Source organism: Passer domesticus, chromosome 30 (genome assembly GCF_036417665.1).
Source record: "Passer domesticus isolate bPasDom1 chromosome 30, bPasDom1.hap1, whole genome shotgun sequence".
NCBI lineage: Eukaryota > Metazoa > Chordata > Aves > Passeriformes > Passeridae > Passer > Passer domesticus.
The window spans coordinates 4,053,216-4,071,643 of NC_087503.1; the positions used below are offsets into that span (position 1 = coordinate 4,053,216).

The following is an 18,428-nucleotide window of genomic DNA, read 5'->3' on the forward strand; positions in this document are numbered from 1 at the left end:
AGCTCTGCACACAGACATTGCTGCTGCAGCTCCAGAGAAGGCAACAAAAGGGCATCTCTGCAGAAAACTCTGCTGGGAGATACTTTAGTTCCTTTAAAGCCACCAAGCGTGCAACCCCTCATTGACACAGTCTGTGGATACGGAAGGTGGAGAGAAACAAAATGAGAAATGGTATAAACCATGACATTTCTTTGTGGGCAATAGGAAAAAAGCCCACAAAGGTTCCCTATGATCGGGATGACCCCGAGCCGGCCCGATGGTCGAAGAAATTGCTGGAATTCTTCATTTGTAGTTCTCAAGGTTGTTTATTGTTTCTTATCCAAGATGTTTTGCCTCCGACCCTCCACAGGCCTGACTGGCAGGGCGGTCTGATGCACACTGCCTGCCTCCCGGGCTAGTGTTATCTTTTATACTAAAAGCTACGTGTACTATATTTACAATTATGTTCCAATACCTATCACCTATGTTAGACAGTGACTTTCTACTCTAAACCAATATGTCAATGCTAGCATCATCCTGAACATGGATGTCAGGGAGAAGAAAAAAGGAGGACAGGGCACGTCCAAATCCCTCCATCTTGGAACCCCTGACCCCCATGTACAGAATCCCAAACCCCCTTGTACATGGCTCTAAACCTCCCAGTACATGGTTCTAAAATTCTTCCCTTCATGCTGTGATTGCTACTACTATGCTATTTAAAATTTTATGACTTGTGACTCTTCATACAAGGTTTGTAATTTCTCCCAGAGGCTAAGATCAAATTCCCAAGTGTTTTTTGCCTTCTGCCAGGGCTCGTCAGCCCCCTACCAGGGGCCCAAACCATCCAGGTCACCCAGAGGGGTGTCCTGGGTTCCGACTTCCGACACAGCGAAAAAGAACATCCAAAATAAAACCAACAAGAAATATCAAAGATTATTTTTATTACATGTGATTTTCAGAAACTAGCCAGCAGTTTAATGTTTCTGAAACCATCCAGTCATCAGTCTCCACACTGCAGCCTTGAGCTCCTGGTTCCTCAGGCTGTAGATGAGGGGGTTCAGGGCTGGGGGCACCACTGAGTACAGAACTGACAGGGCCAGATCCAGGGATGGGCAGGAGATGGAGGGGGGCTTCAGGTGAGCAAATATGGCAGTGCTGAGGAACAGGGAGAGCACAGCCAGGTGAGGGAGGCAGGTGGAAAAGGCTTTGTGCCTTCCCTGCTCAGAGGGAATCCTCAGCACAGTGCTAATGATTTGCACGTAGGAGAAAACAATGAACACAAAACAACCAAATCCTAAACAGGAACTAAAAGCAAGAAGCCACATTTCCCTAGAGTTTGATTGTGAGCAGGAGATCTTGAGGATCTGGGGGATTTCACAGAAGAACTGACCCAGGGCATTGCCATGGCACAGGGGCAAGGAAAATGTATTGGCTGTGTGCAGCAGTGAATAGAGAAAGGCACTGGCCCAGGCAGCTGCTGCCATGTGGGCACAAGCTCTGCTGCCCAGGAGGGTCCCGTAGTGCAGGGGTTTGCAGATGGACACGTAGCGGTCGTAGCACATGATGGTCAGGAGGGAAAGCTCTGCTGACATGAAGAACAGTAAGAAAAAGAGCTGAGCAGCACATCCTGTGTAGGAGATGTTCCTGGTGTCCCAGAGGGAATTGTGCATGACTTTGGGGACAGTGGTGCAGATGGAGCCCAGGTCGCTGAGGGCCAGGTTGAGCAGGAAGAAGAACATGGGCGTGTGCAGGTGGTGGCCGCAGGCTACGGCGCTGATGATGAGGCCGTTGCCCAGGAGGGCAGCCAGGGAGATGCCCAGCAAGAGGCAGAAGTGCAGGAGCTGCAGCTGCCGCGTGTCTGCCAATGCCAGCAGGAGGAAATGGCTGATGGAGCTGCTGTTGGACATTTGTGGTGCCTTGGCACGTGGATCTGCAAAACAAGTAATAATGGAACAGTTGGGTTTGGAGAGGACTTTAAATATCCCAGCACAGCTTGGGGGCACTTTCCCCCCACTGCCTGCCCAGGCTCTGCTGCCTGGAGCTGTCCCTGCCAGCAGTTGCTTCCCTGTGCCCAGGGCTGGGCCCTGCCAGTGCTGCCAGAGCCCAGCCCAGCCCTGGGGGCTCAGCTCTGCCCTGCAGACCCCTCCCAGCTCTGGCACTGCCCAGGGGCAGCTCTGGCTCTGCAGGCTGTGATGGCAACATCAGAGCAACCCTGAGGAGGCTGGAAAAGCGACACTGATGCTGCCTCGAAGGGGTCCTGTGGTGATTTCTGTCACTGACTAATTTAGTAAGATGCGAGAAAAAAATTTCATTTTCCTCGGCCTAGACTGAGAGATATATTTGTGCGATTTCCCATCCAGACAACCCAGACAAGTTGAGTAAAAAAGCAGGATTTTCCCTTTTATGTAACTCCTGCCTTGCTGCTCTCCCTCTATCATCTAGTTGGAAATGTTCTGCAGTTAAATGCCGTGCTGGGAGCAGCCCTGAACAATGCAGTATCCTCACCACACAAGGAGAACCATTCAAAGCCTCACCAGCACTCCCCTTGCACCCAGATCCTGTCCCCCAGCGCTGGGAGCAGCTCCGCGGGCCGGCTGAGAGCTGTCCCTGGCAGGCAGCAGAGTCCCTGCCCCAGCACAGCGCCCTGGGCTGCAGGAGCCTGCTCTGCAGGACAGCCCTGGGCACCCCTGGCTGCTCTGCACAAGAGACAATCAGAGAATGTACTCACAGGGTCTGCAGGCATTGGGATGTTCCAGCTTTAGGAGATCAATCCAGGAGCTGCAGCTGCATTGTCCTGCAGCCAGAGGTTCCTGTGCCAAGGGCTGGCAGTGATTCTGCCCCAGGCACTTCTCAGCACCTTCCCAGCCCTGACTGATTGAAGCTCTCTGTGCCTCTGGGCTGTGCCCGGGCTGGCTGCAGGCAGTGCCCCAGCCCTGCTGGGCTGACAGAAGAGCTGCTCATCAAGAGAAATGTGCTTTTGAAGCTCTTCTTGCTTACCAGGAGCTGCCTCTGGGCCAGGAGCCCAGCCCAGCTCAGCAGCACAGACACAGCAGCAGGACTTTAATGACCCTCTGGGGCTTTGTGCTCAGGCCCTGAACATTAGTCCCTGAGAGGCAGCTGAAGAAACCTCTCCAGAACTCCAAGTCACAATCCAACTCCAAAGTTTCTTGGACTTTTAATGGGTCCCACTGAGGGACACGACTGAGAAAGTGTCTCCAGGCCCCAGGCAGAGCAGAGAACTGGAGGCACTGATGACAAGTGGGGACAAAGAGAAGCCAAGTCTTGGTGGCCTGGGGCACAGCAGCAGGGTCTGTGCCAGCAAGGGCTGGGAGGAGACACCTTGTCCTGAGGCCCGGGGGCCTCCTGGCACAGCCCCAGCCAGGCTGGGCACTTTCAGCCCCTTGTCCTGCCCTCAGCATCCCCCCCTAGCCCACATCCCAGTGGCCTCAAGGATCTGCTGGAAGGAGTCCCTGGGGAACCTTGCTCAGCAATGGCCCTGGGGGCTCCTGAATGCTCCCAGGAACTGCAGGTTTTTCAAAGGACTTTGGGTTTGGCTTTTGCCTTGGAGTCTCTGAGAGGTTTGTGCAATCATGGTCTCCAATTATCTGGTGTAATTAGTCCCTGGAGGGGTTTTGGCAGTAACAACACTCAGTGGGACTCATTAATGCTTCAAGGTACTTCAGTTATTTGAAGGTACTTGGTGTTTCCCTTTGATACAGACTCTGGGAGAGGTTTGTGCAATCATGGCCCCAATTATCTGCTTTAACGAGTCCCTTGAGAGCCTTGTACGGACACTCAGTGGGGCTCATTAATACTGTGAGGTACTCAAGGTTTTTAAAGGATTTTGTATTTTCCTTTTCACACTGAGTCTTTGAGAAGTTTTTGTGCCATCCTGGCTTCGCTTCCAATTCTCTCCTCCAAAGAGTCCATGAGGAGCCTGTGTTGGGGATGGACCTCAGTGGGTCCCATTCATGCCTTGACACACTTTGGGGTTTTCTTCTGACTTTGACTCTTGGACAGGTTTGTGCAATCTCCTCTCAGGGCCTGAGGTTCCAGGGCTCAGCTCGAAATGCACCATGGGCCTTATTAGCATCAAGCAAATCCTGACAAACCATGGCTCTGCCTTGATTTCCCTCTGCTCTAGTGCTGTTCATCAGGATGTTTTCCTGCTGTAGAAATATTTCAAAGATTTTCTAGGAAATATGTATTCTTATTTTCAAGGATGTCTTTTATTATTTTTCTTATTACACAAGAGGTGATTGAAGCATTCTGTGACTGATATTGATCCAGGGACTCTCCTAAGGAGGTCTGGCCTGGTCAGAGAAGCTGTGCCTTGAGCTCTGACCCAGTGTCAACAACCTTGCTCCACATTCCCCAACCCCATCCTGTCTCTCCTCACTCACTTGGGATCTGCTTTGCTTGGAGATCTGACTGCACACAGCCAAAGACGGGTTTTGTCTTTTTAATTCTTTGAAGCAATCTAAAACTCTTGAGTTTCTCTGTTGAAAACAGACTATTCTCAAGGCTGTGCCAAGCCCAAGGTGCCACCAAGGCCACTCCAGGCCTGCCCTGGGCCAGCTGTGAGGGCAGATCATCATCCCAACCTGCACTGGGCCATTGCAAAAAGCGAAATTCTGCTTAGTTTGATGTTGATTTCTGTTAGAGACCGGATACCCCCCCACCGCAGACACAATATTTTCTAAAATGTTCTTGTTGACCACACCAGAAACATATTTTTGGGCCCTGTAATTGTTGCTGGGGCCCCTTAAAGGGGAATGGCATGGCCACTAGGGCCTCTGCAACTCCTTGCCCAATGGCCTGGGCTTGTACGGCCGCTACGTGTTCTGCTGTCCTGAGGCAATTACAGCCTCAGTCATCTGCAGGAGTGTGGGTTCCATCTCTAGTGGAAGGGCACTCAGCCCTTTCTTACATTCCAGGTTGGCATTGGCTACCCCCAATGAGTTTAGTAATTCATTTTGAGTCTTTTCATCCCGGACTTGTTTCTCTAGTGCCTGTTTAAGGCAATCAATCAATTTCATGCAGGGCTCTCTGGGTTCTTGTCTTATGTTTACATAGTCCAAACTGGGGGTGCTACCATCCGGTACCTGGATTAAAGCTTTCAAAGCCATCTCTTTATATCGTCCAATACTTCTCTGGGGATACCTGCTGCTTGATCATCTGGCAGGCTGTGTTGTCCTTCTCCAGCTAGATGGCTGATTGTCCATTGCACCCTTGCCTCATTATTAGCATAGTCTGCTATTAATTGATTTAATAATCACTTCTGTCCCCCTTTCCCACAGGGTGTATTCTGTAGGTGATAAAAACATGGTTATCATATATTTTAAATCATAGGGGGTTACATGTCCTGTAAACATGGCTCTCATTAGGCCATTAAAACAAGGTGAGTCCTGCCTCTAGTCTTTAGCTGCCCTACACAGCTCCTTGATTTCCCCGTAAACCAATGGCTGATACCTGGGATTCTGCTCCCTTCTTTCCTAATGTCCTGGGGCAATGAGGAGTTTCAAGACTATTTGCCAGTCTCCTTCCTTAACTGCTTCTTTCCAGATCCTTTCCCAGGGATCTTCTAGGGTTGAGGGGAGAGGTGGCTCTGGGGAATCCAAAGTGTCTTCTGGGGAGGAAGAATAACTTGGAGCAGAAACACTTGGATTAGAAATAGTGTGACAGTTTGGCTTAGTATCCTTGACCATGGGGTTTATTTTGTTGCCGGAGGGTGAGTAAAGGGCGCTGCCATTTTGTCATTTTCTGGAGCTGTGGCCCAGGGTGGAGGTGGAATGAATGACAGTGGAGGCGCGAGGTGCAGTCACGGCGGTGGAGTCTGGAGGTTCGTTCAGAGTGGAAGAGAAGGTTGTGGTAGCAGGAGGTGGAGGAGCCAAGATGGAGGGAGGATGGCCAGGCTCCTGAGCCACATTCGGGCTTCTTCCATCTTGGGTTTCCAGGGCACAATGCTCCAAGACAGCGTGGCCATTGCCATCTTGGACCATCATGGAGAGTCCAAGAAAGGCAGGTTTCAGGGGAGGTCCCGGGTTGGGAGGTGCCCAAAAAGAACTTTAAAAATGGGATGAAAAACAAAAAACATGGAGAAATCAAGCCCAGTATGAGGGGCAGGAGCCAATGACCTGAGACAAAGTAACAATATATACACTTGGGGGTAGAACACTCTAGAACAGTACCCATATAGGGGAAACAAGTAACCAGTAGGGAAGCCGAGCTTGGACAACTTAGCATAACAACACTAAAGGCTTATGGAGAACTCCCAAGCCCATCCTAAGCAACCCTTGGATATTCAAAATTATGAATGTGGAATCCTAATTTCAGACATTTGTGCCTGGAGAAGGAGGATTTTTTCCACAAAAAGAAAAGCATAGAGACCTTTCCTGTGTTTGGAAAACAGGTCAGTGCTGGCACTCAGGAGTCACAGACCAGCCAGACCTGTCAGTCCTGGCAGATTTTCTCTGGCAGCAATCCTTGGATACACAGGAATTTGGAGGTGAAATCCTAATTTTGGCCATGGATACCTGGAAAAGATGGACAGTTCTTTTCCATACAAAGGAAAGCCCAGAGCCCCAGTGTTTCAGCGGCAGATGGGAGTGGCCTTCAACACTCAAAGGTCAGCCAGACCTGTCAGGTGACTCGTGGGAGGCCAAGGCAGCCAGACCTATTTTGTGTTCTCTTGGTTCCATAGGGCCCTGCAGTGTCACAATGGCTCTATGCTTCCATGAAGTCTTGCAACATCACAGTGGTTCTCTTGCTTCCGTGATGTCCTGTGGCATCATAATGGCCTCTTGGTTACACAAGTCCTTAAGGATCTTAATGGTCTCCATGGTTCCCAAAGGCCCCACAGTGTCATAATGGTCTTTGTGTTCCATGAAGCCCGGCTGTGTCACCATGGTCCCCTGGTTCTGTTGGGGCCCAGTAGTGCAACAATGGTTCCACAGCTTCCCACAGTGTCACAATGACCCCTTCCCTCCTTGAGGCCCTGCAGAGTCACAATGGCTCTTTGGTTCCCTGGGGCCCCAGAGTGTCACAATGATTTCATGGGGCCTTGCAGTGCCACAATGCTCTCCATGGATCCATGGTGCCCCACAGGATCACAACGGCCCTTTGGCTCCATGAGGCCCTGAAATGCAACAATGGCCTCTTGGTTCCACAAAGCCCTGCTGCTTCACACTGGCCCCTTGGGACCATGGGGCTCAACAGAACCACAGTGATGTCCTTGGTTCCGTGAGGCTCCAGAGTGTCACACTGGTCCCTATGATCCATGGTGCTCTGCAGTGTCACAATGGCCCTGCATTTCACAAGACCCCAAAGTGCCACAATGGTCTCCCTGATTCCTCAAGACCCCACTGTGTCACAATGATCCCATGGTTCCTCAAGTCCCTACAGTGTCACAATGATCCCCTTGGTTCCACAAGTTCCTAGAGTGTAACAATGCCCTTTGGCTCCACAACGCCCCACAGTTTCTCAGTGGTCTCCACAGGAAGAAAACAGCCCAGCCCCAGGGGCAGATGAGAGGCAGTCACCAGAGGCCAAGGCTAGCCAGACTTGACTGGATTGGCAGATTTTGTCTGGGCGAAAGCCTTGGATATAGGGAATTTTAGAGGTGGAATCCTAATTTCAGCCATGGGAGTCTAGACAAGAAAGATAGTTCTTTTCCATAGGAAGGAAAACATGGAGCCCCAGTGCTTCACAGTTAGATGGGAAGTGGCCCTTGACATGTCAAATTCAGCAGGACCTGTCAGACAGGCCCCAGGAGGCCAAAGCAGGCAGACCTGTTCCATGTTCCGCTGATATCATGGGTCCCCACACCATCACAATGGTCTCCTTGATTCCATGAAGTCTGGCAATGTCACAATGGCTTCTTGGATTCATGAGCCCCCACAGAGTCACAGTGGTCCCTTGGCTCCATGTGGCCCTGCTGTGCCACAATGGCTCCTTGTTTCTATGGGCCCCACAGTTTGATCGTTGACCCTTGCTTCCATAGGGCCCCTGAACTGCACAATGGTTTCCTTGATTCCATGAAGTTCCACAGTCCCACCATAGTTTCCTTGGACCCGCATCGTCACAGTGGCCCTTGGTTCCATGAGGTTCCGGAGTGTCACCGTGGTCGCTGTCAGAGTCTGGATGAGATCGATGTCCTGAGACACCTCGGGATGCTCGGAATGCCCGTGTGGGGCCAGGGCCGGGTCAGGCCTTGGTTTGTGGTGGGACAGAGCCCTGGCCCCAGCCCTGGCAGAGCTGTCAATCACACAGCAGGGGCAGTGCTATCCCAGCTGTGATTGGCAGCAGAGCAGATGTTGATGGGACAGGAGCCCTGCGGGGCTGGCAGGGACCTGCAGCTTGCAAGGTGCTCTGCTCTCCCTCAGGTGCTCTCGGAGAGATCCAATCCCAGCTGGGCACCTCAGGGCACAAGTGGCACTGCCTGTTCATGGGCACACAACAGATGTCTGCCTGGAAAGGGGCACAGGTTTTAAAACCTGTTAGTTTCATAATACACCAGAAAATATTTCTTATCTGGATTACTTGAGTACTTATAAAAAATGGCAAAGTTTTCCCACCAGGAACAGGAGTTTCCTGGATCTCATGGATTCTTCTACTCATGGCAGGAGAAAAAATACTGATCTTCCCCTCTACCTTTGCCACCAACATTCAGTCTAGTATTTCACGACCCTCTTCCTTTAGGTGTTTCCAGCTCTTCTGGTTAAATGCCCGTGTCTAAGGACATCTCTTCATTTAGAGCAGCTGGATCTATGCCCTTCCCCTTGCTCCCAGATTTCCTCCTGCAGCTCTTCTCTGGTCATTCCAATGTGTCTCCCTTGTCTGGCTTCATGCTTTGAGAATCAGGGAGTTGGCCAATTTTTCAAAACTTTAAATACCTTCTTAGTCAGCATCTTAGTTGAGTTTTTATCTTTTATATCACCTCTTCCTAAGTCTTTGTCTAGATCTTCCTGTATGGCAATCCATACAGGAATGGATTGTTGGATGGTGGACATGTCAGATGTTGCTGTCACAAGGAGCTCAGGGAAGGGTTTTGATGTTTATTAAATTTTATCATGCTCACATTTTTGATGTGTGCCATGAAGAGAAACCTTTCTGTGCCTCTGATTCTCACCAGTTCCTGGTCCCCCAAAGGACACAAAACTGATGAGTTGTGGTTCCCACCCCAGTGGCTGCACTTGGATCTCCCTCCATAGCCAGAGCAGAGCTCCCTTATCCCAGAAAGTGCCTGGCAAAGGAGGGATGAAGGAAACAGGACAGGCTGTGGGGATCAGGGGCAGGGCAGAGCCAAGGAGAAGAATGACTTTGCATTTGATGGAGCTGTGCCTTCCCTTGGCTTTGTTGGCTGACAATCAATGAACATCCCTCTGTGTCTGGGGCAGCTCCTTCTCCAAGGAAAGCAGGTGGGAGTTGGAGCCAGGGAGCTGAAAACTGCAGGTGCAGCCTGGGCTGGAGGGAGCTGAGATTTGCCCAAGGCTGCTCTGAGTGCCAGGGCTTGGATGGGGGAAATGGTGGGGTGGGGGTAGGGACAGAGTCTGATTGATTGTCAGCCATGAAGGGTCTTGATTTTCATATCTATTCAGACTGCATGAGGAGGTACTTGGATTCAGTGCTAATTGGAGATTGGCATATATCAGTTTATTAAGAGGAAAAAAAACCTAAACAGGACCTAAAAAATGTTTTCTCCTTGTCTTTTAAAATAGAATATATTGAGTTTGAATAGGCTTCTGAAATCTGTCTAATTAGCCACAAATTATTTGAAATCTGAAATCAAATTATCCCCAGAGGCTTGGCTTGTTAAGGGGTTCTGAATGTTAATGAGCCCTGGGACACTGAATTCCTGCACTGAAGAGCTGAAGGCTGAACAAGCCTCTGGAGCAGTGAAATCCAGCAGCAGCCTCCAAGTTGCTGAGGATGTCAGCAGCCCCCACTGAGGCCATCCCTGCCCAGAGACCATGGGGGAATGGGCAGACAAGGAGAGCGTCCCTGGGGCTGGGCCAGCAGAACTCAGAGGCACCAGCGGCTCCAGCTGGGCAATGGAGTGTGGAATGTGGCTGGGAAAGCCCTGCCTGGGCTGTGCCAAGCAGGACAGGCAAGCCCTGACCCCCATCCACTAAAAAACTCTCTGAAGGAGACATTCAAATGGAATTACAGTTGTTTGTGTACTCTGAGTTTGACTCCCTGGAGAAATACCAATAAGAGATTCTGAAGAGCTCAAAACAAAACAGCCTTTACTGGGAAGTTTAGAAAATTGGAGAAACTTCGGCAAAAGGTTTATTATGACATTGTAATTGTTTTGATTGGTTATTGTTCTAATTTTGAGATTCCTTAATTAATGTATTGATGAGTGTGGTGGATTTTAATGTCAGTTTATTTTTTATGTATTTATTTTGTTGTGGGATAGGATTAGGAGAAAGGTAAAGTAGGCTTAAAACTTTGAGAGGGTATAAAGAAAATTTTATTAAAAGTAACTAAAAGGAAAAGGTAGTAAGAATTAAAATGAACTCTTTAGAACACTTTATTTCTTTACACCTTTTTTTTACTGACAATTTAAAGAAACTAAACTTAAAATTTCTAATTAGTTTATTCTTTCTAGAATAGTCTTTTTTTAGTTTACTTAGGGAGAGAAGTTTTTCTTATTAATGTTTGGAGATTTGGTTTATATGAGGAAAAAATAGTTTTTTTGTGGCTCTTAATTTTGTCATGGATAACAGTTGTCTGGGGAACTTTGTTATTGTGTAGTTGTTTTTATTACTACAAGCTGTTTTATAGCTTGTTCATGGGCCACGTTGACTTATGGGGGTATTGTTTTAAATATGAGTTCTTTAAAGGTGAAAGTTTTTATTACTCACTTTTAAAAATATTTATATGTCTGGGAATAGAGATCTTATCTTGGGGATACTGGATGACTTTTTTTTCTGTTTAAACTTTTGAAGTTATTTTAACATTTGATTATTTCACTATGGAAGTGGTATTAATACTAATTTGAATATTTTCCTTTTTTAAATTTTATGTGAAATAAAAAAGAGTTTTTTTCTTAATAAGAGGATTTCATGTTTAAGGTTAAGGTATTTTTTCTGCTTTTTTATTTGGGATTTAATTTCTTCTTTACTGACTTTGATGATTTTATGTATTTTTTTAAACATAAGTCTATTTTGGCTTTTTGTTTTACTTGATGGAGGATTGAAGTATTGAAAGGATTAACACCTGACCTGCGAGTAACTTGTGGTGGAAGTTGTGGTTTAGTTGTGTTAGGATTGGTTTATGGTTGGATTTTGGTTTTTTTTGTGTTTAGTTTTAGTTGTAGGGTTATTTTGTATGGGTTCTAGGTTGTAGGGGTTTTGGTTTTAGTTGTGGGGGAGGGGACTTGATGGTAATATTTTAACAGCTGTGGCTGGCTTTGTTCTGGTTAGGGTGTTGTAGCCTCTTTTGTTTTCCTGTTTGGTCATTGTTGGGGTTTGTTTTAGTCAGAATGGGGCCCATGGGGGGGCCTGGGGAGGGGGGAAGGGGCTCGGCCCAGGGCAGGGCTGCTTGGTTTGGTTTGGTTCAGATGGGGCCGGGGCAGGGCCTGCTGCTTCTTTGTTGAGTGGAAAAGAAAGAGGAGATTCCTGGGTTTTTTCATCTTTAACATCTGTGTTTCACAGAGGCGTGTTCAGTATCTTAGTAGTTTAAGACCTTGTCAGTTGCACAAAAAATTTTGTGTTACTTTTTAAAATTCTTCTCATGTCAAACTACAACAGACATTAAATGAACATAAAACATTTCTCAAAGCATTGACTTGGCCCATTCAACTTCACAAAATCAAAGCCTCTTCAATTTAATGTTAATCAAAATGTGCAGGAGCACAGAAACAGAAGAAGAACTCACAGAAAGAGAGAAAGACAAAAAAAAAATACAGAGAAGCACACACACAGTACTACCAACTGGATTCCAGCAGTGTTCAGATGGAAATTCCAAGAGGAGGTAAGGTCAAGATATGTGCTTGCCTTGTGGCCAGCATTCAATACCCCTTGGTCTTGCTGGGCCCTTCCCCCAGGTGGGACTTGGGCTCATTTGGTCACTCAGGAGTTGGGCTGGGGCTCCAGAGGTGGCTGTGGAGCATTGCCTGTGCTGTGCCAGGGACTGGCAGCCACTGCTGGGCTGGGAAAGAGGTTCCAGGGGGATTGGGGTTCCAGGGCAGGGCAGTGCTGGGATTCCAGGGCAGGGCATGGCTGGACCTGCCCCTTCCTCCCTCATACATGAAATGTTTTAAGCCAACAATCTCCTCTTGTCTGTCACAGTAGGGAATGTTGGAGGTGAAATCCCAAATTTGGCCATGGGCACCTGGCCGAGAAGGACAGTTCTTTTCCATAGGAAGGAAAGCACCAAGCCCCAGTGTTTGGAAGGCAGGTGAGATCCTCAGTAGGCCAAGGCCAGCCAGACTTACCAGTAATGGCAGATTTTGTCTGGGAGCAGTCTTTGGATTTAGGGAATATTGGAGGTGGAATTCCAGTCTCAGCCATGGGTGCCTGGAGAAGCAGGACAGTTCCTTCCAAAGGAAGGAAAGCATGGAGCCTTCCCCAGTGTTTTGGGGACAGGTGGGAAGTGACCCTTGTGAATCCACAGCCAGCCACACTTGTCCTGGAAATACTCCTATGGGAGCAATCCCTAGATATAACAAATTTGACTATGACATTCCAATTGTGTCCATGGATGCCTGGAGGAAGAGGAGAGTTCTTTTCCATAGGAAGGAAAGCCCAGAGTTCCATTGTTTGAACAGCAGATGATCAGAGACCCTCAACATGCCAAGGTCAACTGTCAGGCAGCCCTTGGGAGGCCAAACCAGCCAGACATGTTCCATGTTCCCTTGGTTCCATAGGGCCCTGAAGTGTCACAATGGCACCTTGGTTCCATAGGGCCTTGCAATGTCACAATGGTCTCCATGGTTCCACAGGCCCCACAATGTCACGTGACTCCTCTGTTTGATGAACCCTGCAATGTCACAATGGACCTTTGGACCATGGATGTTTGCTGTGTCACAATGGCCTCTTTTGGCTCCACAGTGTCACAATGGACTACTAATGACATCAGGCCCCACAATGTCACAATGGACCGTTGGTTCCATGCAGCCCAGCAGTGTCACAAAGGCCTCTTGGTTTCACAAGGCCCCACATTATCACAATGGTCTTCTTAGTTCTGTGGGGACCCCCAGGGTCACAACGGTCTCACTGGTTCCATGGTGCCCTATAGTGTCAAAATGGCCCCTTGGTTCCATGAGGCTGTGAAGTGTCTCAGTGGTGTCTCCATTGTTCCATGAGGCCTTGCAATGTCACAATGGCTCCATGGGATCTCTCAGTGTCACAATGGACCCCTGGTTCCATGACACCTCAAAGTGTCATAATGGTCCCCTTTGTTCCATGAGGCCCCACGGTTTCACAATGGACCTTTGGTTTGATGGGGCCTCACATGGTCACAATGATCCCTACATTCCACGGAGCCAAACAGCGTCAGTACAGTCCCCTTGGCTCCATGAAGCTCAGCAAAGTCACAGTGATTCCATGAGGCCCCATAGTGTTACAATGGTCCCTTGGTCTCACAGGGCCCCACAGTGTCACAATGGTCCCTTGCTTCCATGGGCCCTGTGCTGCTGCCTTCCTCCCTCCTCTTCTCAGGCTGCCCTGCCAGCTCAGAAATGCTCCTTGGGCCTCGGCCTTGGCCAACAGCCCCTGGGCTCAGCTCCTCTGCAGCTCAGCACAAACACTGTCTGCTCCAGGCACTGCTGCTGCCCAACCAGCTCCTGGTTTCTGGAGGAGCAGCCCTGGGAACTGGTTTTGTTCCCTCAGTGGCACAACATCCCTGTTCTCACACTGCCAAAGAAAGCTGTTGATGCCAAGTGCGGCCAGGATGAACCATTGCTGTGACTGCAGCCCCTCTCTTGGGGCCCTACAAACAGCGCTGCAGAAGGAGCCCCTTGGAGCTCTCCTGGGCCAGCGACTCCCTCTGAGTGGGGCCTCTCCCAGCCGGGAACTCTCCCGTTTGCTGCACTAGGGGATCCCTGAACAGCAACGGAGCCTGGGCCGATCCCCCCACTCCTCCAGGCTCAACCCTTCACCCGCTGGGGAGATGCCAAAGCATCCAGAGGGAGCATTTCCTGCTCTCAGAGGAATTTGTCACAGGTGCCTTGCACTGACTCTTTGTGTCTGTGTGCACACAGGAGTGCCTGTGCTGGGGAAATGGGGCAGAAATGCTGCTCTCGGAGGGGTTGGAGTGCCTTGGATAGCTGAGTCTGTCAGGCCTGGAAGTCAGGTTAAGTCAAGAGGTCTAAGTTAAATGTTTCTAAGAGTTGTTCTTTTGCTAAGTTGCTGTGTTTAATATAAATTATAAGCTGAGTTAAATACTGCTAAGTGGTATTCCTCTTTTAAATTGCTAAGTCATACGTTTTAAGTTAGGTGAAGTACTGTTAAGCTTTGTTCTTTTGCTAAATTGTGAAGTTTAAGATATCACTTAAGGTTAAGGTACAAGTGAAGTCCTGTGAAGTTTGAGCTCTAGTGAGCTTTTGGGCTGCATTCCATTTGTCCTTGCCCTCTAGTGTCCTCTTGTCACACATACACACAGGGACAGTTCTGGATTCATTTCTGGTTTGATTGCCTGGATTTGGTTTGGTTTTGTTGTTGCTTTGTTTCCTTGGTGTGCCTGAAGTGTCCAGTCAGGAGCAGAGTGACTCTTACCAAGGAACTTTGTGGTGCTGTTGCTTAATATTAAATCTGCTTTTTGCTGATCCCTTGCTGGGGATTTTTTCAGTGCTCTCAAGCCCTCATTTATAACAGGGTGAAGGAGCCCAGGCCCAGGCTCTGGCCCTGGGGGACACAGGGACACTGCCAGGGCGGTCCCTGTCCCCCTGTCCCACCCCCCAGGGCCCTGGTCCCCTGTCCCCGTGTCAGGCTCTGGGGTCGATCTCGTGGAACATCCTCTGGGGGAGGCTGCGGCGCTGGGGGTGGGGGGACCCGGGGGGAAAGGGGACCCCGCTGTGCACGAGCAGCATTGGACTGCTCTAGGGGAACTGTGAGGGGGGCTGGGGCAGAGTGACCTCCCCAGTGACCTCACACAGCCCCGTGATGTCACACAGCCCCCTGTGATATCACAGCCCACATTATGATGTCACAGATTCTTCTGTGATATCACACAAGCTACCCTGGGATGTCACACAGCCATTCTATGATGTCACAAACTGATCTGTGATGTCACAGCCCCTCTGTGATGTCAGAGAGATAGCCTGTGATGGCATAATCCATTCTATGATGTCCAGCCATTTATGTCACAGAGCCTACTCCTCGATGTCGCAGGCAACTCTGAGATGAAACACACCTACTCTGTGATGTCACAGCCTGCTCTGTGATGTTACACAGTCACACGGAGATGTCACAACCCACTCTCTGATGTCACAAAGCCACTTTCCATGTTGGCAGAGTTTGCTCCATGGCCTCACACCCTATTCTATGACATCGCAGCCAGCTCTATGATGTCACAACCCCCTCAGTGATGTCCAAAAAACCTCTCTATGATGTGATACTGCCACTCTCTAGTGTCACAGCACACACTTTGACCTCACAGCCTGTTCTATGATGCCATACAGCCATGTCATGAAGTCACAGCCTGCTCTGTGATGTCACAGAATCCCCTCTATGATGCTCTAGCTGCTCAATGACCTCACACAACAAACTCTGTGATGTCATAGCCCAACCTGTGACCTCACACAGCCCACTCTGTGCTGTCACACAGCCCCTTGCTGACATCACAGCTGCTCTGTGCCTCTAGGACACAGCCACAGAGGTGCTGCTGTGACACAGCCCCCTCTGGGACATCCCCCAGCCCCTGCCAGTGCTGAGCCCCTGTCAGCTCTGGCTGTGCCCTGCTGGTGTCCCTGAGCTGCCCTGGCAGTGCCCCAGCCCTGCTGGGCTGTGCCCAGGAGCTGCTCCTGGCCAGAGCTGTCTCTCTGCAGCGCTGCCCTTGCCAGGAGCTGCCTCTGGGCCAGGAGCCCAGCCCAGCTCAGCAGCACAGACACAGCAGCAGGAATTGAATGACCCTCTGGGGATTGGGTGGTTATTGCATCAGACTCAGTCCCTCAGAGTGTGCTCAGAGAACTTCTCAGGAACTCAAAATCAGATTCAAAGTCCAAACTGTATTTAACTTTAAATGGGTCCCACTCAAGGACACAATTCATGTCAAAGCGTCCCCAGGTTCCAGGCAGAGCAGAACACTGGAGGCAGTGATGACAGCTGGGGACAAGCAAGGCAAAGGTGTCTCTGGTGCTGAGCACACCTGGATGTGTTTCAGGAATGCAAAGGGCCAAGGCCTGAGCCCCAGACCCTGGCAAGGCAGATCCTGTCCCTCCCTCATTGCTCAGGGCTCTTCCCGGGATGGGCTCTGGCATGTGGGAATGTGCAATGCCAAGGGCAGGACCATGGGGTGGCCCCTGCCAGGCTGCTGAGCAGGGACAAGGAGGCAATGAGGCCCCAGGCCTGCCAGGGTCACTTGTCCCCTCGTGGCCTCAGGCCCAGGGCCAGCAGCCATGGCCAAAGTGCTGCCCAAGTTGGCTCTGTCAGGGCCTTGCAGCTGCTGCCCATCCCTGTGCCCTGTGCAGCCCAGGCTGTCCTACGGTGTCCCTGCCCTGCGCCTCTGTCCCTGCAGGCTGTCGTCATCCCCCGGCTGCCCCACCTGGCTGGCCCCTTCCTTTGCTGACAGCTCTGCCTCTGCCTGCCCACACAAAGCCTTGGGCTGCTCCAGGCTCTGATTGGGAGATATTGTACACCATAGCCTTGCCCGGGAGGGAAATTCCTTTCTCCTAGTGTCTAGTCTGGGTCTCCCCAGCTGCCCTTGGTGCCATTATCTCTTTCTCTGGCTGTTTTATACAATAAAGAAAAACTCCAAGATGTGTGAAACCACCCTTCAATCCCTCCCCAGCTACTCTTATTCTGTCCTCAGTCTCCACACCACTGAGCCCAGAGTCTGCCGCCTCTCACTGCTGGTTATGGGATAAGGCCTCCAAACCATATCTTGAGAGGTTTGTGGGTCCTCTCCAAGGTCTGTGAAAATGAAAAAAGTGGTCAAAGTTATTTTCTCCCAAATCTTGCAGTGACAGAACAAGGCTCAATATCTTTCAACTGAATGAGGGCAGATTTACAATTGTTTAAAGGAGGAAATATTTTACATTTATGAGAATGGCACAAAACTGCAACTGTTCTTCCAGAGAAGTGGATTCCCCATCTCAGGAATTATGCAGAGCAAGAGCTTTGTACAACCTGACCCAATGAAATCCTGTCTCCTCCCTGAGGACAGAATTCCTGTTGTGTGGGTTCTCTGATGTGCTGGGTGCCCTCACAACGCTTCTGGCCAGAATGTCTGCTGAGGGCAGCCAGGCTGCTGCAGGGGCAGTGACCTCACAGCCATCACCATGGCAGCCCTGTGCCCTGGGCCTGGCTCTGCCCTTTCCTCTGCCCCTGCCTTGTCTCTGCTGGCATGAAGAGTTTTGTCATTCATATCTTGTCCCCAAGGTGCTGGGGCCAATGGCTTCCCAGGCAGGCTCCTGGAGCAGAAGTGGCTTTTCAGAGCCCAGGCAGAAATGAGCCCTGAGGCAGCAGCTCTGCAGTGCTGGCCACCAGGCCGGGCTGCCAAGGGAGGCTTCTGGCCATGCCCTGCAAGCAGCTGCTGCTGCCAAGGTGCCTTTGGTGCCTCAGGCTCTGCCTGGCACAGCTCCCAGCACGGCACTCTGCCCTTGTGCCCGAGCCCTTCCCTGTGCTGGGGCTGGCCTGGGGCTTTTCCTGCAGCGGGACCTGCCCTGCTCCTGGCACAGGAAAGGCAGTTCCTGCTGGAGCAGGAGGCTCTGCCTGCAATGGGCTCCAACAACTCCAGCAAGGCCCTGTTGACTGCAAAATTGCTTCCTACAGCACTATATTCTAATCATTGTTATAATTCCGGTACTATGGTGAAATAACTGTGGTTAAGATCTTTCTGACTAGTCATGATCATAATCCATCAGGGCTGTATTTAGGTAAATTTATCTGTCATTCCATCATTAATCCTGTGGGACAAATTGCATTAAGGTTCCATTCCACCTGTCCAATCTTTACACCTTTGAAAAAGTCTGGGGCTGGGATGGGATCCAACCACTCCCAGTCTCCTGTATTAAAAGGAATTTTAGAAGTCTAGGTGCCCTGCAGGGGTTTGAGGATCCATGGTGGCTGTTGGGGGTCATTTCCCCACCTCATGTCTCAACAGACATTTCTCCAATAAAGAAATAAAGCTTTTGCCTGAAGCTCCCACTGTGACCATGACTTGAGCCCCTGTGAGTGTCTGGGACATCCCGGCTCTTTGGCAGCCTGGGGACTCCTGGGATGTCACCGTGGAGCCCCCGTGAGTGCCTGTGACAGATCGGTGCCTTTGCAGCCCAAGGTGCC

The 18,428-nt window shown here is 50.1% G+C and overlaps 1 protein-coding gene across 1 annotated transcript; it reads right to left on the reverse strand.

The window, feature by feature from the left end:
* Positions 1–953: 953 nt before the first annotated feature.
* On the reverse strand, positions 954–1,886 carry LOC135287581 (olfactory receptor 14C36-like). Its single transcript, XM_064400871.1, has one exon. It carries the CDS (start codon positions 1,884–1,886, stop codon positions 954–956), a length of 933 nt encoding a protein of 310 aa, XP_064256941.1.
* Between the last annotated feature and the right edge of the window lie 16,542 nt (positions 1,887–18,428).

Excerpts from the sequence above, each read along its gene's own strand:
- LOC135287581 (XM_064400871.1), bottom strand. The coding sequence starts at position 1,886 with ATGTCCAACAGCAGCTCCATCAGCCATTTCCTCCTGCTGGCATTGGCA.